General features: G+C 43.6%; 1 protein-coding gene across 7 annotated transcripts in view; it reads left to right on the top strand.

Annotated features, from left to right (window-relative positions):
• ZDHHC3 (zinc finger DHHC-type palmitoyltransferase 3) overlaps positions 1 to 21835 on the top strand; it is a 38344-nt gene extending 16509 nt beyond the window's left edge. For 4 of the 7 annotated variants that reach the window (XM_065665508.1, XM_065665509.1, XM_065665507.1 and 1 more), the window contains 5 exons: positions 1639 to 1763; positions 4980 to 5076; positions 6957 to 7038; positions 9013 to 9143; positions 18355 to 21835. In XM_065665508.1, coding sequence (XP_065521580.1) covers positions 1639 to 1763; positions 4980 to 5076; positions 6957 to 7038; positions 9013 to 9143; positions 18355 to 18597 — 678 coding nt within the window. In that variant the 3' untranslated portion in view covers positions 18598 to 21835. Of the gene's footprint in view, positions 1 to 1638; positions 1764 to 4979; positions 5077 to 6956; positions 7039 to 9012; positions 9144 to 10317; positions 10426 to 11922; positions 13609 to 18354 lie in introns of those variants that run through there. The other 3 variants (XM_065665514.1, XM_065665513.1, XM_065665512.1) reach the window with 3 other exon arrangements.
• The last annotated feature ends 83 nt before the right edge of the window (positions 21836 to 21918 follow it).

Here is a 21918-nt window from a genome sequence, read left to right as displayed (position 1 = left end):
ATTCCTTTTGTTGCTGTTAGGTCATACAGATGTGTTAAAAAGAGGCATCAGAAACCTGTTAAAATATTACATCTCTGCTTTTGTTTCAGTATAAAAGCCTTGTATCCACAGAGGTGCATTTGTGCCAATGTACCAGCATGGATCTCATACAGCACATTTCATGACTTTCGGGGGGTTTTTTTGGCGGGTTTGGGGACGGGGTGGTGGGGTTTGTGGCTTTGGGGGTGTGCATATATGGTTTTGGGGTGTTTTTTTAGCAAATATACAGTCCTAGAAACTCTGGAAACTCTTGAAGCCAGACTCTAGCAACAGCAACGCATAACCTGTTTAAAGACACGCATTTTAAAGTGGGAATTGCACAGCCTGAGAATGTTTTACCTAGTCTTATTCAGGTGGGAGGATTCTTAATGTTCACTGCTCAAATGTTAAACCCTCATTTAAATAACAAATACCCCATGGAAGCATACTTATAAATACATAAGATGTTTACCAGCAACTCTTAGCGCACACAATAATACTTCGGAAGTAGCTGGTTTTACTGGAATAAAATATCTGCAGCTTCCAGTTTGTGATATGAAGCACTGGTATGATGGATTTATTAGAATCATAGAATCATAGAATAGTTAGGGTTGGAAAGGACCTCAAGATCATCCAGTTCCAACCCCCTGCCATGGGCAGGGCACCTCACACTAAACAATCCCACCCAAGGCTTCATCCAACCTGGCCTTGAACACTGCCAGGGATGGAGCACTCACAACCTCCCTGGGCAACCTATTCCAGTGCCTCACCGCACTGAAAGAATTTCCTCCTTATATCCAATCTAAACTTCCCCTGTTTCAGTTTGAACCCGTTACCCCTTGTCCTGTCACTACAGTCCCTGACGAAGACTCCCTCCCCAGCATCCCTATAGGCCCCCTTCAGATATTGGAAGGCTGCTCTGAGGTCTCCACGCAGCCTTCTCTTCTCCAGGCTGAACAGCCCCAACTTCATCAGCCTAGTCTTCATACGGGAGGTGCTCCAGTCCCCTGATCATCCTCGTGGCCCTCCTCTGGACTTGTTCCAACAGTTCCATGTCCTTTTTATGTTGAGGACACCAGAACTGCACACAATGCTCCAGGTGAGGTCTCACAAGAGCAGAGTAGAGGGGCAGGATCACCTCCTTCGACCTGCTGGTCACGCTCCTTTTGATGCAGCCCAGGATACGGTTGGCTTCCTGGGCTGCAAGCGCACACTGCCGGCTCATGTTCATTTTCTCATCAGCTAGCACCCCCAAGTCCCTCTCTGCAGGGCCGCTCTGAATCTCTTCTTTGCCCAGTATTGATGGATGTGAAGAGAGGGATGAGGGTGCTTAAATATTTCAAGTTTACTGTAGGATTGCAAAAGACTAATTGCTTAAGTAAGGATTTACTGAAGTTTAAACCAAAACTATGTTGAAGTATGTGGTTTCATGAATTAGGACCTCATTTTAATTTCTTTTCTGAATATTCTTGCTCTTCTTGAAACTCTGTTGATCTTAGGGAGGTTTTTATTCTTCCTTTTCCGTCTCCTCCCATAGTTTTAAGTCATCCTTTTGTTCATAGCACTTACAATGTCCACAGGTTAATCTTCTGATTTGTTCTGTTTCTTTTCTTTCTGCAGGGTGCTGTACCCAAAGGTAATGCCACAAAGGAGTTCATCGAGAGTTTACAACTAAAGCCAGGACAGGTGGTTTACAAGTGCCCAAAGTGTTGTAGCATCAAACCTGACAGAGCACATCACTGCAGGTAAAGGCTTTTCTGAGGACTGCTCATTTATCAAGACCTCAGGAATTATCCAGTGGGCCTTATCTTAATTGGTTTTGGAGTCTGAGACTGGAGTTACTGAATTGAGAGATTGGCATCCAGATTCTGTCGCCTATAGTGCAAGACACTGGAAAAATTCTCAGGCCTTCTCTGACAAGTTTTCATCTAGAGCAGCCTGGGGCCACTTCTTGCAAAGTGAGAAGCCCTCAAATGCTGCCTTGACTCCAGACCTGTAATTGACATTCCATACATTTACATGTAAAGGTGACTTAAAAAGAGACATTCTATACCAGAATGCATAGAAACCCATAAAATGTAATGTCTCTCGAAGGTCAGTGTCCTTTCTATGTTTGTTCTTATTCACCTGTTTAACTGTAGATTCCATTTAGGAGTGAGGTTTAAGTTCAGGTAACTAAACTAAACTGAAGTTCATGTAACTGTGTATCTCTTAAAGAGTTCTAACTTACACATTTCTATTAAGTAGTGTTACTTTGTGCTTTGTGATAAAATGGTAGCTACTGATGTATCATTTCCTTTCTTTTTCTGGTAGGATAAACTCCCCTGAAGAGAGTAACTGGTAATAAGCCTTTTTGCTAGTAAAGGCAGTGAACAAAAAAAATTAACTAGTTCCTAAAATTCTCTTCTGCTTGTAAAGCAAGTGAACCTGCTTTCAAGTAAGCAGTGAGTTTGCACTGATGTCCTTTCCTTACTTCCTCTAAAACCAAGACATGCTGAGAGAGCGCCTATCAGGCTTACTGCTCATTTGTGCAGGTGTCTTCTGTGGAGGGGAATACATGGTACTGAGCTGAACAAACATGTAATGCTGTTTGCATTTTTCATTTTTATTTTCAGAGCTTTAGTTTGCAAATGGGGCTTTTTTGGTGGGTTGTTTTTTTTTTTTTTTTTTTATCAAAATCAGGAGTTGGTTCTTCAGCAGGAGCAATACGATCGTGTCTATCACTTATTAATGCTACTGTAAAATCCCCTCTGCCACTTCTTCAATTATGAATGAAACTTTGCATCTAAAATGCTGGCTTGCTGACGCCTTGCAGCCTAACACGAGCACAAAACCTCATCTCCATGGTCCTTTTTTATAGACTTTAAGAAGACTTTGTAGACATTAAGATTTGGGAAACTGATCCACTGAGCACTGGTGCTGTTGAGAATCAAGCATCTTCTTTGTGGAGTAGGGGTATTTATTGTTTTTTCACACATCACAGTTGTGCATATACATCAGCAGGAGATCCTGCTAGCTGTATGCCTCAGGGGCCAGGGTGCTTTTTGATCCATGTGCTATATTGAGTCCCCTGTGTCCAGCAAACTACTCCTGACAGCATTTGGAAGCTGGCTGGTTGCGATGGGGGAGAGTGTCTTGAGTATGGGCAATCCCTGATGCTTATAGTTTTCAGTCTTTGTGTCTCTTTTTCCCACAGTTACTTTCATATGTTGCCTGTCATCCAACTGCTGTTGGTATGGACACATGGAATAAAACCTCTCAGCCTTAGCTACCTCCTTCATGGAGGTCTCTTTTGGCTCCACTGCTTCAGGTTGTCCCACTGGGGAACTAGGAGCAATTAGAGAGGTTGTTTGGGTATTTCCACGGTTCAGAACCCATGGGAAGTGTGTGCACATCTGCACACAGTAAATTAGACCACAGGGAGGCATCCTCCTGCTTCCTTCTGCATCTTCCTGCTTTATACCACCTGCCTGTCCTTCCTCCTTTTTGTGTTTTTAAACCAGGAATTGATATTTGTCATATGAAGTAAAACATTATCTGACAGATGAATTGTTTTTACTGTGCAGCTGATTTCAGTCCCCATTTAGGTTGAAAATAATTCCAAGCTTCTTATCCTAGCAAAACCAGGCTTTTCCTGTTTTCCACCTCACCTGGGGCTGAAAGGTAATAGGGTATCCAGTCTGCCTGAGGAGACGCAGCTCCTGATCTGGCCCTACACTGGGAGGCTGGGATCTGCCTCTCCAGTCTTTCCTCTAAGATCAGGGCTATAGCAACTCATTTGTTTGTCAGGCACGGCTGTATCCTTGGGGATTACCCTCTCCTGCCTCACAGAGCAAGTGCAAGGCTGCAAGTGCAGTGCTGTTCAGAGAGGTTTTTATTATTTATTCATATGCACTCATAAGAACATGTTTATGTTTTTGTCTGTTTCCCTTAAGCTTTTGGCTGTTGAAGTTTATTGGTTATATTAAGATCAAAATATTTTTTTGTTTTAAGAAGAAAACCAACACTAGCTGAGCTTAATGTTGAGACTGTTTGAGTGCTGCCAGAATTGTTCTGGAATGGCTGTTTTCTTTCTTGGTTTGGTTTGGGGGTTTTGTGGTGTTTTCATATTTGATTTCTGTGCTTGTTTGTGCAATGTGGTATCAGGAGACCGCCTTTTGTCTCCTATCATATGAGAAAGCAGCAGAGAAAAAGACTTCCTTTATTATAGGATTTAAAGCAGTTACTGACTAAGCAAGGGGATGATGTTCACACAGAGTCATAACCTTTGAATTTTTTGACTTGGAGCCACAATGTGCATTCTGGCTTGAGTTTGAATTTAGATGTTATTAGTCTTCTTTTGTCAAGGGCTTTAACACCACATTTTACCTTGAATGTATATTGTGATACTGGCTTCCTGACTAGCTGCCACAGCTGTTTGTTGCTAGTATATGGCTTACCTTGATGTCAAGAATCTTTCCTAATGCTTTATTTAACTTTCTTTTTGGCAAGTTCCTGCAGGGGGCTAATGTTGGTAAATAAACCTTAGTGTGTTACTAGCAACTCTGAAAAAGGCCTTTATTCATTATGGCTTGTCCTGTGTTTCTGGCTTTTGTTTGATTTTAATCTGTGGACCTATTCACAGACCAAATAGGTTAAAACTAAACTAAATGACAAGTATTTTTTCTTCCCTCTGCCTGAATGCTTTGTTGAAAGCATGTTGTGGCAGAAGTACTGATGCGAATATCATGTTAAGGTGTCTTACTTGGCATTTGTGTGGTGATTTAGTATTGTATGGTTCATTTTGAGCAGACATAGTCAAGTGGGCAAACCAAAAAGATGAACATGATGACTAGTACATTTATTAAAGTTCAGATTTCACCTCTGATTCTTTCCTTTAATCTCTGTGTGCCCTAAACGCCTGTGAAATCTTGTGTTCCTGGAATGAAATATGCTATAAATAAAGACCTGTATTCTTTCAGTGTTTGCAAGAGGTGTATTCGGAAAATGGACCATCACTGCCCGTGGGTCAATAACTGTGTAGGAGAGAATAACCAGAAGTACTTTGTACTGTTTACAGTAAGTATTTTGCCAGTGGTGTTTGTGGTTGGCCAGTGGGCAGCGCTGAAAGGCTGTGTGTAGGCTCTGAAACAGCTCCCAGGGTTGGATTTCTTCCCCCAAGGTTGGATTTCTTCCCCTAAGGTTGGACTTACAGGGAACTGCTGCAGACTTTGGTTTCAGTAACTAGGGAACATACACAACAAGGGGGAAAAAGGCATCAGAGGAAGTATTTGCCAGGATGTTGCCAGGTTTGCGTTGACAGTTGTTCAGCACCTATTTTGAATGTGAGTAGCTTATTGTGGCATTGAGTTCTTTGAGGCGTGGGCTGTGCTTTTAAAACGTGCTGTGCCTGGTAGGGTCCCAGGCCATACGTAGGGCTCCTAACTGTTGTAGTTGTATGAGTACCTGAGTGGGATCATACAATAAGAGCTGTTGCCACATCTTAAGCAAGGAGTGGGAAGTCTGCAATCTCCTTTGCAAGAATTATCCACCTTTTACTTGCAAGTGATTTATTTTCATACTTGAAAACCAAGGACATGTTTGACTTTTTGTACTATATCTGTGGCATCACGAGTAAAAAGAGAGGAGTGCAGACTTGAGTACTACATATTTCTGGAGGGGTTGAAATCTGTTTCATCAAAGTGAACTGTAGATACCCTGTGGGTGTAGTGTGAACATTACAAGTCTGGGTTTCAGTGATGCTCTGCTATATTAATAAATCTTTTGAGACATCTGTAGGTTTGAGGAGGAATGTTCTTATATTACCAAATACGAGGGGAAGATTTTTAGTTAAATGGAAAGGTTTACTGTTCTGTGGTGTGCTTTGTTAGGATGTGCATTGCAGAACAAAACAAATCCTGTTTCTTTCCCTTGAACAAGGCTTTTTCTCACCATGAGGGTTGAGCTAGGTGTTTTAATCCTATCAAAAGGATTTCTGTTTCTGCTAAAACTGACATCTACTTTTAAACAGGCTGTATTAAGCATTTCATGTAGTTGAGAGAAACAAAACAAAGGTTGCTGGTTTTGTTCTTGTTTATTTTTGAGACCTGAGGAGGTGAAAGAATGGCAGCACATTCAATCTGCAAGGTAAAACAAAATGCTCTCCTAGCACCTTTTACTGTTTCCACAGGGGTTTCTTGTAGCAAGATCTCTCTCACATCTAATATCTGCTGGCCTTTGTCAGAGTCTGTAGGTTCAGGAGAGTCACCTTTTTAGCCCTGTCTTGGTAAATTGTAGTGTATGTGTAGCATTGAATATAGTTTAAATCTTTTTGTTACAAAGATAAGACCTGATTTAAACCAGAAAGGGTTAAATGCAGAGTATTAAAGCTTGAAAGAAACTTTCCATGCCAGTGTCTGCCTCAGGGGAAAATACTTATTAAAATAAAAAAAAAGATACAAAAATTCTGAAACTCATGCTGGAAAATAGATAAAGTGCTTAAAGTGGCATTTTGTGGTTTAAAGAGATAAGCTGTTATTTCTCTGGGAAACTATAGAGCTCTCAAGGATAAAGATGTAAGCTCTGAAAGCGTGATGCCTTGATGTCAGTGTTGCTTTTCTCTGAAAGCTGTACTGTGCTCAGCAGAGAAAAGACAAGTTACCTGTGCAGAGGTTGTGCTGGGGTGCAGGAGCTGGGTTTGTATCCAACTGGTTTTGAGTTAAGCAGTCTCCCTCCTGTTCACTGTTTTAAGGCTGTTAGTAAAGGCAGAATGAGTCTGTATAGTCTTGGGCAGCTTCAGAATGTTTGTTTAGGGGAGATGGGAGGGCTTGGTGGGGTTTGGGGTGGTTTGGATTTTTTTTTAAATCGTAACACTTTTGCTTTATTTAAAGTGTTTGGAAGATTTAGCATTTTAGTCTTTAAACTTCCCTGATGCCTATATTACATCCTTTATTTTTCAGATGTATATAGCACTGATTTCCCTGCATGCTCTAATCATGGTGGGATTTCACTTCTTGTATTGCTTTGAAGAAGACTGGACAAGTGAGTACTAACAAAACACCTCATTAAAATACCAGATTAGCCTATCAATAAGACCTTACAGTGTAGTTTGCTTGTAAGGCAACCCCTTTTTATGCTGGTTTCAGAAGAATGCTAGGAGGGCTCTGCTATGCAACTTGTTGTTATGATCAGTCTTGGAACTTCGTAATTCTTTGACATGCCGGGGTGTCTGTCCTGAAAAGTCCTGTTTCCACTTAAGCCCAATACTGCCGAGGAAGAATGTGAGATATAAACACACCTAGATAGTGTATAGAATCATAGAATGGTTTGGGTTGGAAAGGACCTTAAGATCATCCAATTTCAGCCCCCTGCCATGGGCAGGGACACCTTCCACTAGAGCAGGTTGCTCCAAGCCCCATCCAACCTGGCCTTGAACACTGCCAAGAATGGGGCATTTCCCACTTCTTTGGGCAACCTGCATCAGTTCCAGACAATGTCCAATAATCACCTTTGTCAGGAACTCAGCACTGATTTCCTGAATGCTAGCACAAGATGAGAAGAATGTGTCTGCTTTTTCACAAGGGGAATGTGAATCATTCTTACAAGACTGCCAGAAAAACATGCTAACTCGGATCCAAAAATCCATGTTCGTAAGAGCAAACAATTCCTTTCCATAAGAAAATGGAGAATTAAAAAAACAAACAAAACAACCCAAACAACTGAATAAAAATGGCACAGACAAACAAAAATCCCAACCCTCTCTCTGGAGCAGCCAGCGAGTAAATGTTCACAAAACCAGTTAAGATGTGTTTTGAAAAACACAGATGGATGTAGGAAATTGTCTAGGTAATGCTGAATCAAACAGGAGGCTGTCAAAGAATATGTGTGCAGCTGTATGTGCTGCTTGTGGATTGTTTTGGAAAAGCATTAGCTTTGTTTTTCTTGGAATTTAAGTTCTGTTGTTCAGTCTTACGACTGCTTTTGGTTTATCATACTGGAGAGGATGGGTCCATTTACACATAGGAACTGAATTTGCCAAGGTGGTTCTGTAGTTCAGAACTTGGTAAAACAGCTGCCAGCTGTCACTGAGAACATCTGGATTTGACTACTGTGGCTATAGGGGAAAGATACATCAAAGAATAATTTCCTTTGCCTGCTTTCCCAGAGCTTGTATCTGTGAGGGAAGCCCTTTCCCACCTGGTCCAAGTTTAGGGGACAGAACAGAGCTGTTATGAGAGATGGGTTTACTGTTCCAGCTGCCTTGGATTTGTGCTGGTTATATTGGCCCCTGATTCTGGTGTATCTGTTAAAGCTTAACATGAGAAAAACAGGGGAGTTTGGTGATACTCATTCTTGGATTTCAGAGATGTTCTGACTTTTAGAGCACTCAGCACAACACTGTGCCCTGTAACATATTCCTTCCCCTTCCTCTCTTCTGTTCCCCTTTCATAGCTGCCTTCTCAGATATTTTTGCAGCTCTTACTTTAGTTTGCATTATAGAGAATGAAATAAGAATTTGGCTTAGTCTGCCCTTCTTTAGGCTATGACAGAGCAGTTACAAAAGGAAGTGTGCTCTGGGTTTATGTTGGTGCTAACGGAAATAATTACCCTTGTGTCCTGACCACCAGCTGGAAATTTTTAGTGGACTTTATCACCATGGAAAATCCATAAAGATTAAGGTTTTTAAGAGAGAAGCTACATGTGAAATGGAGTAGGCTGGAGTCCTTGCAAGTGTGCTGGGGCAAACACTTAAAGGGAAAAGAAGTTGCATTCTTGAAAGTGTTGCAAGGTTGTTTTTTGTTGGTTTTGTTTTCTTTCTAAACTTGTAGGAGTGATGATTTCAGTGTTGAATATCCTGAAGAATATCAGAGCTTCCCCACGAACCTTTCTGAGAGTAGTGGTCATATCATTTATTATGACAGTTCAAGTATGGAAAACTCATGGTTTAGCATGTGTTTTGCAGCTGCTGCATTACCTGACCTCTTCCCTTCCAACTCTGTTGCTTTGTCTTCGCAGAATGCAGTTCCTTCTCTCCGCCAACTACGGTGATTCTTCTCATCCTCTTGTGTTTTGAGGCTCTCCTATTCCTCATCTTCACCTCAGTTATGTTTGGGACCCAAGTACACTCCATCTGCACTGATGAAACGGTGAGTGTCTCACACACTCCTTTACCCTATCTCTCACCATTTGTAGAAACAGTGAAGGGCTAAAACATGTAGATGAGGCCCTCAGTGACATGGTTTAGTGGTGGACTTGGCAGTGCTGACGAACGGTTGGACTTGATGATCTTAAAGGCCTTTTCCAACCTGAATGATTTTATAATTCTACTTTGTTGCACAAGGAGTTAATGTATGTGTACCCTTTGAGGAAAGATCCAGTGTAATAAACTGAGCTGGCATAGTGCTGGATCATGCTTTGTAAAGGTTGCTGTGAGAAGTAGTGTACACCTGTGTACTGGCTGGGATGCTATGCTGACAGTACCTCTGACAAGGTTAGCACTGGTAGCTGGGATTACTCTGTAGGTAGTAGTTGTCCCTGTGAATTCAAGAACCTTTTTCCTTTAATTACATTCTTTTCCATTGGTGTTGTCTGAAATTCAGCTGTGTTTCCCCTAGTGTCACTATTTACAGCTTTATGTGCTGGAAAGCCAAGATAAGTAGGTGGGGGAGGGAGATATATATATGTGTATGTATGTGTGTGTGTGTGTGTGTGTGTGTGTATATATATATATATATACACACACATATACGCACACACCCCACACCCCCCCCCATACACACATTTCTTTTAGTCCAGAAGAGTACTGTTTCTTTCCATATTAAGCAGTTGAAAAACACCAGAGTGAAGAAGAAAGGGAATGGAGTAGGCTCATAGAAGCTTGGTGGGTACGGTCTGCTGTCATTCCCAGTCCTAAGATGGTACAGCAGAGGTTACATAGCAGCGTTGCAGTCCATTGTATATCCCTGCCTTTGCCCACTTCTATAAAGATGGAGCTGGTGACTCCTGGGGATATTCCCACTCTTCTGGTTACTGCCAACCTTCACCAAGCATGCTCAGACACCTGCAGTGGTTGAAGCGAAGTGGTAGTCTGAAAAGAGTGACAACTCTTCCTCCCCTGCCTCCTTCAGTTTTCTTTCCCCTTCACTTGATTGCCCACGGTCAGTTGAAGCTAGAATAGGTATTTTTGCTGCCAGTGGAGAGATGTGACTGGCATTATAGACTGTAGGAACCCATCACTTCCAAGTCTTTTTTGCAGTGCTTTTCCTAATGCTTGGCTTCTGCAAGAGGCTGATGTTCACACTGTGGCTTTTGTGTGTTCAGAGGAAGACTTCAGAACAAGCAAGACTTGTTCTTTCTGCTGGGGAGAGCCCCAGGAAGAAACATAGTGTCATATAGAAGAACAAGACCCTGCCAAGCTTGAGTTTATCAGTAAGTGTGTAAATTAGCAATGCTGCCTGTGAAATCATCATTGGAATTTCTCTTTCTTTGAAACCTCTTGAGAACTTTCAGAAGCTGCTTCCTACAGCTGGGCAGTAAGTTCCCTGATTTTCACCTTCCCCTCAAATTACGGAACTCACAGATGTTAAAGGAACACCACCACATTCTAATATAAAAATGAAATATGGTCTGCCCCTGTTGGGTTGTGGGGTTTCATTTTTGGTTTTAATATATACCAGTGATTTTGCTCTGTGGAATGTGTTATTGTTGGTTTGCTAGCATTGAGCTAGCTGTGTCTGGCAAGCAATCGGTTTTAAGCAGAGGAATATTTCCAGGTGAAATTCTTTTTGGTGTAGTCTCTTGCAGTGTTTTACTTCACATTTTAGAGCCAGTGCTGTGTCTTGCCCTTCCTCACCTTTATTTTCCCCATCTTATGAATGCTTTCCCACAGGGATGGTTCCTTTCTGCCCAAAAGGACCCAGAACCACATATTTTCCTGCTCTCTCTAGAGGTGACATTTACCAGGGATCAGCACAACTTGCAGATGACCTATGTTGTGTTCTGCAGAGCTCCCAGAATCAGTAATTTGAGACACACAGATGCTTTACAGTGCATTAATCTGTAGCAGGGGAGAGACATGTAGGTCAGGAGAAGCTTACCTTGCAAAAGATCTGCAGTTAAGGAACGGAGTGATCTGCCTGGTGCTGCTGTCCGTGGAAGAGTAATGCTCTTCAGTGACTGCATTCATTCTGCTTCTGTGGCAGCCAGGCTCACTCATGATTTTTAGACACAATACAGGTAACTCTTATATTTTCTTAATGATTGACTAGGGAATGTTTCAGCTGGCTGCTTCATGGTTTGGTTTTGTTCTCCCTCTAACCTTTACTAAACAATGCCAATGATTTCTCTCAAATCAGTATCTTATTTAACCCCTTCTCCCAGCTGTCAGCCCATGCATGTTTTAGCAGTGGCTCTAATGAAACATTAGGAGGCACCAGGTAGACTCAGCTACACTGAGCCATGGGCACTTCCTGAACTTGCTTGGTGAATCTGGGAGCGTTAAAGAGATTGTCTTTGGGTTTGGGTTTTTTTTTTTTTTGTCTGCAAGCTTACAATGGTTTCTTCTCAAACTTTTCCATCTGGTTAGTACACAATGTTCAGCCATTAAAGCACATCCTTTTTGGTCGAGTTTAGGTGGTGGGGTCTTTTAAATTGACATGAGGGGCAATTGGATGGCAGGTCTTGAAAGGTTTATGAAATAGCTAAGCCTGAACAAGATGGAAGTAATTTTATTTCTGAGGAATACTTTCTATCCTAACTACTTTTTTTTAGTATAAAACAATGAGAAGAAAAGGAAAGGCAGCATAGATGCCTTATTTTACTTACTCCAGGCTTTGGATAAGGGGTAACTGAGAGTAGACCTTTCCCCAGATCCAGAACTACCAAAATCTGAGTGTTTGACTGAAAATGTGATATTTCTGTTTTCAGGGAATAGAACAGTTGAAAAAGGAAGAGAGAAGATGGGCTAAAAAAACAAAATGGATGAACATGAAAGCAGTATTTGGCCATCCGTTCTCTATAGCATGGCTTAGCCCATTCGCAACACCAGACCAAGGAAAAGCAGACCCGTACCAGTATGTGGTCTGAGGAATTCCTGACCAGCATTTCCACTAAAATAGAAACATATTACAGCACTACTGCTACAAATTTTCCATGAATGTTTCAAACAAAAAGCAAAACAAACTTTTTTATGTCTATTCAATGGCTGATAATTGCGGAGTCAAAAAAAAAAAGGCCCTGTATTTCACAATATCAATTCGAGATCTCTGGCTGAAAGTGCTGCTGCTTTTCTTATTCCACACCCCCCCCACCCTTTCTTTTTCTTTTTTTTTGTTTTCCTTTTTCTTTTTTTTTTTTTTTTTTTTAATATTTTAATTTTGTTAACTTCCCTGGCGTTTGTTTCTCTCTGCTTTCTGTATGGCATAACTAATGTGAAGGGGATCCTCTTTCTCTGTTGTGCCCCACCTCTTCTGAGTAGATTCTCATGCTGTCCTCCTGACTGTGATGAGCTCTTTGGAAGACATATGAGTGCCAACAGCCCTTCACAGATACCTTTGGACTTCCTGAAGGAGCACATTGCTCTTTCATAAGTGAACTTGATCGGGGCAGCAGACACTTCACTTACCAAAAGGTGCAAGACAAGAACGCAGCACTGCAAGAGGGCCAGTTGACCTGGTGATCACATACAGCACTTACATGTTGCCAACACCAGTTCCCACCCCACCCTCCTTTTTCCTTCCAGGCACAGAACTGATTCCACCTTTCTGCATTGTTTCTTCTGTTCCCTCCCTGGTGTGCAGGAAATTGTTGCCCTCTTAGGATAATGGTGGCAGATTTAGAAGACTCTTTGGATTATTAAATGCCTTACACTTTGCAGGAAAGAAAGAAATCTAATTTTCAAGTGTTTAGAATAGCAGAATCATCTTGTTTGTGTGTGTTTGTCTTGGTAATGACTTGTTAGAGCAATGCCTGCTAAACAGTGTTAACGTAAAAAACTGACCTGAATGCCCAGATTACTATAAAGACTGATATTGATGGGATATGTAGGTGTACTGGGGTGATGGATTCTATATTCTCAGCATTGCCCTGGTTTAGAGCTTTGTAAATCTTTTCTCATACTTGTGCATACATGTGTAGGTGTGTAAACACACACATGTATGTTTAAGTGTTTTAAATTGGGAAACAGTTATGGTAAGGAGCATGCATACCCTTATGAGCTGTGTGGTGATGGAAGTGGGAGGGACAGAAGGCATTCCAAAACCAGGTAGAACTAACCCATTCTTAACTACAACTGACAGTTTGTGTTTAGGCAGGAGCTTTATTATATTTTTGGATCGTGATTCCTGTGGCCTCATCAAATGAATTGCAAACAAAGGAAAAATACAACTCAGCTGTGTCCATGACTTCCAAGGAATCTTTGCTTTCCTTGGTTTAAGATGAAATGGGATTTTTTTTGTTTAGATTGCTTCAAAGCCATGGGGGAAGGGAGGGAAATCAGGGAAGGAGAAATTGAATGGATGTCTCATTTTGGAAGTAATGTGAATGCTGCATCTTTTCAATCTGTCAATGCTTCCATATGGAAAACAAATGCAATAAAACTTTTCCAAAAACTTGTTTGCTTGTTCTTACTTTTTCTTCACTTCAAATGTTGGCAAAAGTCTGTCGTGATTTTCTGAGCTTTCACTTCTGTACACAAGCAGGCACATAAAGGTTAACTGAGTAGTCAACTTTTATGTTTAAAAATGGGTTAATCACTAGTACATTGATCTGTTAATTGGTGGGTTTGTTTCAGCACTTGGAAGAGGCTGTTAGTAACTGCTCTGCTGCGTAAGAGGGCTGTTTCTACAGTCCTGCTTGCTCAGGGTACGACATCAGGAGTAAGGTGTCATGTCTGCTACAGGACTGCATGGAAGGAACCACAGGCTGCACTTGCACCTTGGTGGAAAGAGCCATGTGAAGGAAACGTGGCTTTTCATACATGTTCCCTTCACAAAGAAGTTCAGGAAGAGTTTAAGTTTAATCTTCTCCACTGAAAGACGTGCAGGTGGCAACTTGAACTGGTAGAGTCCAGCCCTAAAGCTGTCTTGACGCAAAATCAAGGCTTTAGTCACTGAGGCCATTACAAGTGAATGCATCTCTGTACAGATCATTGCTTTAAGACTTGTTTTGATTATGAATTCCACTGGTGCACATTCCAGTTTTGGTTTATTTTAATCACCCTTATTCAGTGTGTAGTCCGGAGGAAGGTTGGTTGTTCTAGCATTTTGGCTGTTGTGAAAAAGTATGTAATTACTCAGTTTTTCTTGCTTCAAACAGCTGCAGATTCTTAAACAGCATTATATAGTATGGATATTTTCAGTCAAACTGCTTTCATTTTAAGTGAAGCATCATCTCAGCTTGCAGAAATGCCCATTGGTATCTGGTGTGTGTATCTGGGGGTCCTCAGTTTTACATGCACTGTATGACTTGGTGGTACAATTTGATGGAATTTGAATGATACTAAGTGCAAGTATTACCATGAGCAAGGCAGACTTACCCGTCTGCTCATATAAAGCTTTTCCTTGGGGAAGACTCCCTAATTTCAGGTGCTAGTTCTGATTTAACATGGCCAAAAATTGAAGGACAAACTCAATCAGAGGCAAGGTACTTCTTTTGCAAAGTTGAATGATGCTTCAAGCAGAAAAGAGTTCAGGGAACTGCTGTAGGAAAAGTCTGCCTTAACCATGATTCCTGCTAGCAATGCTTGTCTCCCCTTAACAGACAAATTGTTACTGTGCTTTGCCTTTTCTGTTTGCTCTTTCCTGTTGGTTTTTCTCTTAAACTAACACATCTCTTCTAACATGCAAGAGCTGTCCTGCAGATCGCTTCGGGGCAGGCCACGCAGCCCAGCTTCCTCCTCTGGCACTGCAGGAGCTGATACAGAGGGCAGTAGAGGGAGAAACAGGGTATATCCGACAGCATCACAGTGGTAACAAGTCAGCCTTGTCCTACTGTCCCCATGGTTGCAATGATGTGTCTGTTACTGAAATTGGAGCATTTAGTATTTTATATTTCTTGATGTATGTCTTCTCTTTTCAGTATTTGTTCAAAAATATGTAATTAGGAAGAGTGGAAGATGATAGGACAAGGGGTGATGGGTTCAGACTTAAACAGGGCAAGTTCAGGTTAGATCTAAGGCAGAAGTTCTTCCTGTGAGGGTGCTGAGGCGCTGGCACAGGGTGCCCAGAGAAGCTGTGGCTGCCCCATCCCTGGCAGTGCTCAAGGCCAGGTTGGACACAGGGGCTTGGAGCAACCTGGTCTGGTGTGAGGTGTCCCTGCCCATGGCATGGGATTGGAACTGGGTGATCTTAAGGTCCTTTCCAACCCAAACCAATCTGGGGTTCTGTGATTTCTGAGCTCTGGGTTTTTTTTAAATGGAAAGCTGCATGATGGAAAGCAGAAACAGGTGTCGCTTTCATTTGAAATACAAAATTCTCACTTTCTAAAATAATGGTGAGAGATTCTGTGTAAATGTATTTTAAAAAAGAAAAAAGGCTTTCATTAAACAGTCACGAAATGCCTGCAGCAGTTGTGCATTCCTTCCACCCCCCTTTGATTTATATTTAAGGCAAAGCCTCACACCCTACTGACCGTGGGGCAAGCAGCCAAAACTAGATCAGGATGCAACTTTGAATACTTCTGCTTGGTTTTCATATGTGCTGTGAAGGGATTAGTGAGGTCGGGCTGGGAGAGAGAAAGTATGTCCCTGCCTAATCTGGCATTAGTACAACCTCAGTCTGACCTTGCCTTGGTTAGCAAATGCTCTTTGGAGCAGGTGAATGATGGTTGTTTTGGGAGGGAAGAACGGGATTGCTGCCCAGAAGTCCTTAAAATCCTTATTCCCAATCTAGACACCAGCGTGGACTGAAATGGGTTGCACACATGACTGACAGCAGAGTTAAAGCTTGTGCTGCTGGGGAAAGGTGTTTGGTGTCTGTTTCTCCTCCTGCCCTGTGCTGCTTGTTTTCCTTCTCTCTAGATACTCACACCATAAACGCTGCAGCCGCCGTGCCGGGTTGTTACTAATGCATTAGAAACCTCTGCAGTTTGCTAAGGAACAGCTGACAGCCAAAGGTGGTCTCCTGCTTCGAGCTGCAAAAGCATCTCCCTCCTGGTTGCAAAGCTGCAGGGCGCTGGAGGCGGAGTATCCTGAAAGGAAAACACATGGTAGTGCTAAAACGCTTTGTCAAGGCTCTGCTGTGCTGTGCCCCAAGCATTGCAGCCCAAGGGGCCAGAGGCTGCAAGAGATGTTCCCAGTGGTAACCGCACATTCGCGAGCTTGGGAGCAGAGCCAAGGGACGCATGCCTGTTGCTTAGCGGTGCAAGATGCATGTTTGTCCTTTGGGGTTGGAAGTTCTCCTGCAACTCTGAAGGCTTCAGTTTTGGTCTTGCCGCATTCATTTCTGCAGGTTCGCTGCTGGATATCATGGGGTGATGGGTGCAAACTGAAACAGGGCAAGTTCAGGTTAGATCTAAGGCAGAAGCTCTGCCCTGTGAGGGTGCTGAGGCACTGGCACAGGGTACCCAGAGAAGCTGTGGCTGCCCGATCCCTGGCAGTGCTCAAGGCCAGGTTGGATGGGGCTTGGTGCAAGCTGCTCTAGTGGAAGGTGTCCCTGCCCATGGCAGGGGTTAGAACTGGGTGAGCTTTAAGTTCCTTTCCAACCCAAACCAGTTTGGGATTCTAGAATTTCTCCTAAGTCAGCACAAGAAATGGGGCATGAATGAAGCTCACAAAGGCTTTGCATGCAAGTCTTAGATTGATGCTGTGTTTTCTCCCGGGGCTGCTAATGCTGACTCCATGTTTCTGCAAACCCAAGCTGCTGCTCTATTGAAATGTGTTATTTCTAAGGCACGCTGTGATGCCACTGAGCTGCTGCATGTATTCATTTCCCATCTCTGTGAAGCTTTGGAATATTCTGTGGGTTGTTAGGGAAAATAGGCAGAAATAGAACATGGGAAGTGTATTTTTCATCCAGCTCTTCTAAAACTGCTCCTTTAAATGGTTTTAACTGAATTTCCTCATTTTTAACTTTCCCTGAGTGTCTCAAGACTTGGATCCAGTGTTTTTGCTTTTCTAAGAACAGTGTTTCTATGCGATCATTTGCATATCATCATGAGCATATCTTATGTAGATCTGACTCCCCTCTTACATGATACAGATGATGGGCGTACTGCCCATGGCAGTAGCCTTAGAAAAGTAGAGAGAATTTCTTACTTCCTTGTTTCTACATGGAAAAGACAATGAAAAACCTGTTACTGCCCAAATTTGATGGACATATTACTTAAACACAATCACAATGTTTGCTGTACAGAAAGTGATGTTCTTGGAAGGAGAATGAATCAGGATATTGACTGTCCAAGGCTCTGGTCTCAGTTTGGCACCTCCACTTCCACCTGTACAGACTTGTTCACCTCCCAGAGGGTGTCCAGCCTGTGCTGTGATTTGTCTTTGCCAATTTGTTAAGTGGAAATGGTGTTCTTAAATATTTGCTCTAAATTGGCACACTGTACCAGCTTGTTCACGTGTCAGCTTCTAGTGACAGGCCTAGATATGGCTGTGATAAATCCCTGAATAGTGGAAAATATCAGAGTGTTTTGCTTGTATCTGAACTGTTGTAAAAATACCCAGAGAAGGTGAAATGTTGAGTTCTAATTGTATTTAACTACTCCTTGGAGGAATTCAAAAAGCAGTGGGAGGAAAGGTCCATGTCTCCTAAAAGGATGGGTTTTAAGAAGCCATCTCTTTACCATAAAAATCAATGGCTACTGATACCAAAGTCACCATGATTTAGATTGTCTATGAATTTGGTCTTGGTTTGGGGTTTTGTTAAATTTGGGGCCTACAAGGATGCTGGAGAGGGGCTCTTCATCAGGGACTGTAGCGATAGGACAAGGGGTGATGGGTTCAGATTGAAACACGGGCAGTTCAGGTTAGATCTAAGGCAGAAGCTCTTCCCTGTGAGGGTGCTGAGGCGCTGGCACAGGGTGCCCAGAGAAGCTGTGGCTGCCCCATTGCTGGCAGTGTTTAAGGCCAGGTTGGACATGCTGGTCTGGTGTGAGGGGTCCCTGCCCATGGCAGGGGGTTGGAACTGAATGACCTTTAAGTTCTTTTCCAACCCAAACCAGTCTGGGATTCTATGATGAAACTCCGTTACACAGGACGTCTGTCTTCATTGTTAACTAAAACTAGAATGACATCCTGGTTAGAGATAGGATAGTTAGGAATATATACATATAGACATTTTTGCACCTGCTACAGCAGTTTATGCCCAGATACCTGCTATAAACGTGAAACAACCCAAAACTCTTCTCCTCTTGCAGGGTATTGAGCGTCTCAAGAATCAGAAGCCAACCTGGGAGAGGACCAGCGGCTGGGAAGGAATGAAGCTGGCGTTCGGTGGTGCCTTCTCCTTGGGTTGGTTCAACCCCTTTTCAAACCTGAACTGCAAGAGCCCAGCATCAGCCGAAGCGGTGGCAGCAGCTCCTGCATCTGCAATAATGACCCAAGAAGAAATAGAGCAGTTTCTTGCTCGGGACGTTGCCGTCCAAGTGTTACATGAATAAGCAAAGCATCCTCCACTGTGTCAGGAGCAGCTTCTGGGTGGTTTCTGTTTCAGTAACTGCTTGTGCCGGAGATTCAAAGGTTTGGGGGTTTTTAGCAGACTTTTGGTGCATTAAGAAATTCAGGGGTAGTTCTCTGGAAGCCAGGTACAGCACTCGCAGTGAGCTCCTTCCCAGACCTGCGTCAACTCCTCTATTGATCGTTTCTTACTTGGCCTGTAAGGAAAGCATGTTGTTGTTGGATGGATTGGTCCCAGCTCCCGGAGGAGTGCAGTCCTCAGGAGTCTGGTTAATCTTTTGTTCTCGCAGCCTTTTGGACAGCTAAATGATAAGCTCCGTTTATCATTTGCCGAGATTAGCCAGATTCTCAATGGCCAGATTAGCGCAGCTCCAAAGGTTTTCCTGGAAAACACATCCTTTTTAGCTCATCCCATGGATGCTGCCTCTGGATTATGAAAACCGCTGGTGCTCAGGTTTTAGCAGAGGTGGGATATGGGATTGTGGTTGCAGCAGATGGGTGACCTGTCACTGAGCGTAATTCCTTTGGGCTCTGGAATATCTCCAGGGGTGAATTCTAACCCTCTGTGCTCGTGGGCTACCCAAGGCTGGTTGGTGGTGGTCCAGGAAAGCAGGAATGGTGCCCATGCAGCAAAGAGTGGGTGAATATTGGCTGAGTTGTCGAGCTGCTGGTGGGGGGAAGCTTCCACCCTGGGGCTGCGGTTCATTAGCACGTGGGACACATGGAATGGGAGCAGCCCAGAACGCAGGCACATGGTCTAGGCCAAGCACCAGGACTATTTCTGTGGTCAAAGAAGAGAGGGAGATGTGGGCATCCTGCTGCTGAAGGTACTGGCACTCTCCATGTGACTTGTCTAATTTGTTTCTTTTCTTGGTAGCTTAGTTGAGACTGAATATCGCCTCTTAACCTTACTGGCGTTTAACCTTGTCCTGTTGGTATTTGCCAGCAGGGTTTCCTTACACTAATTTTGCAGCTAGCTCCTGATGAACATTGGTGAACCCACGGATGAAACGTGTTGCTTACGGAGGGTGGCAATATTTGCAGTAGAATCATGCAGAGGTGACACCAGCCTCTGCATTTGAATCAAGCTATGAACAGTCGGCGTGCTCCAGATGTCAGTGCAGCTTTAATTGATGCTGTTCTTCACTTTTAGTTTGCTGTCTCCCTTAGCATCATTGTCAGTACATTTTGCAGGGTATTAGAAATGTGATCCTGGTTTTCCCCCCACAGGACATCCATCTCCCCCTCCCCTGCAACATGGACCAAAGATAATTCTTCCTCTTGAACGTAAGAGAAAGGGGTCTGGGGGTTGAGAGCTTGGTACCTATATGAAGGTCTTAACTACTAACCAAGGCTGGATAAAGCCTTGGGTGAGATGGTTTAGTGTGAGGTGTCCCTGCCCATGGCAGGGGGTTGGAAGTGGATGATCTTAAGGTCCTTTCCAACCCAGACCATTCTATGGTTCTATGACATTCGAGGCTACTGTGCAGGGGTGAGTTTCATTCCTCGCCTTGCCCTCTGCCACAGCAATCCCTTCTTCTAGCAAAGGGACTGGGAACAAGCAGGAAGTTGTGACTGTTAGGAGCACAGCTTGGTGAAAACCCAAGGGGTGTTTCCAAACAGTCATCCCACTCCCTGTCCCCTCTGGATGTCTCCTCTTTGTCAATGCAAAATAGACTTAGAAAAGACCATTAGGAATTATGTATTTATAAAAACCTTTATAAAGGGAAACACTGCGTCGGGGGGGAACTGAGGTGTCCTCTCATGTTGTTTGGACCTGAGGTCTTGAATGTCTTTGCTCTGTGCAGCAGTGTGATAGTGAGGGAAGAAGCTCTCCTGCTTTTGCACCAGCCTACGTTCCTCCCTGTCAGCATCCCACAGGAAAGGGACATCAGCGACATAGATCTTTAAGGGATTTCCTACACAGAGAAATAAGGATGTTGAAGGAGGAAAAGGAAGAGTGTCCTTTTTAGCTCATGTTTTCTAATTCTGGCTTTGCATCCAGTTAACTCCCTGCCTCCAGTGCATGTCTGCAGTGGGAATGGTGCCTCAGGGTCCTGGGGAGAGAAACTGGGCAATGGCTGATGATCACCTTGAGGCGGGCGCAGGGGGACATCAGCTTGATGATGGTGATGGCCTTCCCTGTGGAGATCCCTTTGATCTGGTTCTAGGTCGGCTCGGGTACTGTTTTCTTCTCTCTTGCTCTTGTTGGAGTGTGTATTTTGGGGGTGCTTCTCAGGATGCAGATCCCACTTACGTGGCTTTGGGTAGGCATGGATGGAGGCGGCGTATTTCCTCCTCCACCTTCAAACCGGCTTCACCTCGTCAGGAGAACAGGCATCCTTCACTTCTGTTTCCCACCTCTCATGTTCTTCCTCAGGTGCTGGCATTTCTGGGTTTGGATTTTTAATAGCTCAAACAGAAGAGCAGTGTGAGGAGCAGGGTGAAAGCCACAAGAACTCTTTTCCCTCCTCCAACATCATAGTTATAGTCTCAGATGGAGACATATCCATGTGCCTTATTGCAGAGCCATAGGCAACCCTGGCTCTGCTGCCCCTGCCCCAGACCTGAAGGAGTGACTTCCTACATCCAAGTCAGTTCTTCTGGTGTCTGTTGGCTGTCAAGTCTCCCTTGTCCCCTTCTTCTTTCTCCCTCACCAAGTCCCTCTTACCCCTTGGTGCATCTCTTCTGTCTCAGTATAGGGCAACCACTGGAAACTGACAAAGTCTTTACAAGTTGGAAGAATCTGGTTTAACCCCAGCTCTAGCATAAACCTTCTTTAATGACTACCTGGAGACCAAAAGTGATATTCATGACCCTGAAACCAACCCTGCCGTCGCCCTTCACACTCCTTGCCCCTTGGTTAATTGTGCCTTCATCTCCAGGCCACGCTGCTGTGGTCCTGGCTGGCTCGCTGGGCCCTGGGGAAGGTGCTCCTTGAGATCATGCTGGTGGTGCCACCAACGTGGGGAGGCAGAGAGGATGCTCCCCACGCTGCTCAGTGCGACATCATCTGCTGGAGATCCCTGTTCTGGTGTGCAGTGTTAATAGGTGACGGACAGGGTTGCGGCAGACCTTGTGCTTTTTATCTGGTGTCTTCTACAGGGGTTTTCTATGCAAGTAAAGAATTTACATCTCTTGAAAATAGAGATGTGTTGCTGTTTGTAACTCCTTTTTATGCCTCCGGTCGCTCTTGTACTGATTAAAGATCTAATACTTCAACTGCCAAGGACCTCCTGCTCTTCCCTTTCCCACAGGCACCACACACACGAACCCTGCACCACTCACCAATGTGCCACTGCAGG

This window comes from Lathamus discolor, chromosome 2 (assembly GCF_037157495.1).
Source record: "Lathamus discolor isolate bLatDis1 chromosome 2, bLatDis1.hap1, whole genome shotgun sequence".
NCBI classification, from domain to species: domain Eukaryota; kingdom Metazoa; phylum Chordata; class Aves; order Psittaciformes; family Psittacidae; genus Lathamus; species Lathamus discolor.
The sequence above is the reverse complement of the archived record's forward strand: the minus strand, read 5'-3'. Positions and strand labels throughout refer to the sequence as shown.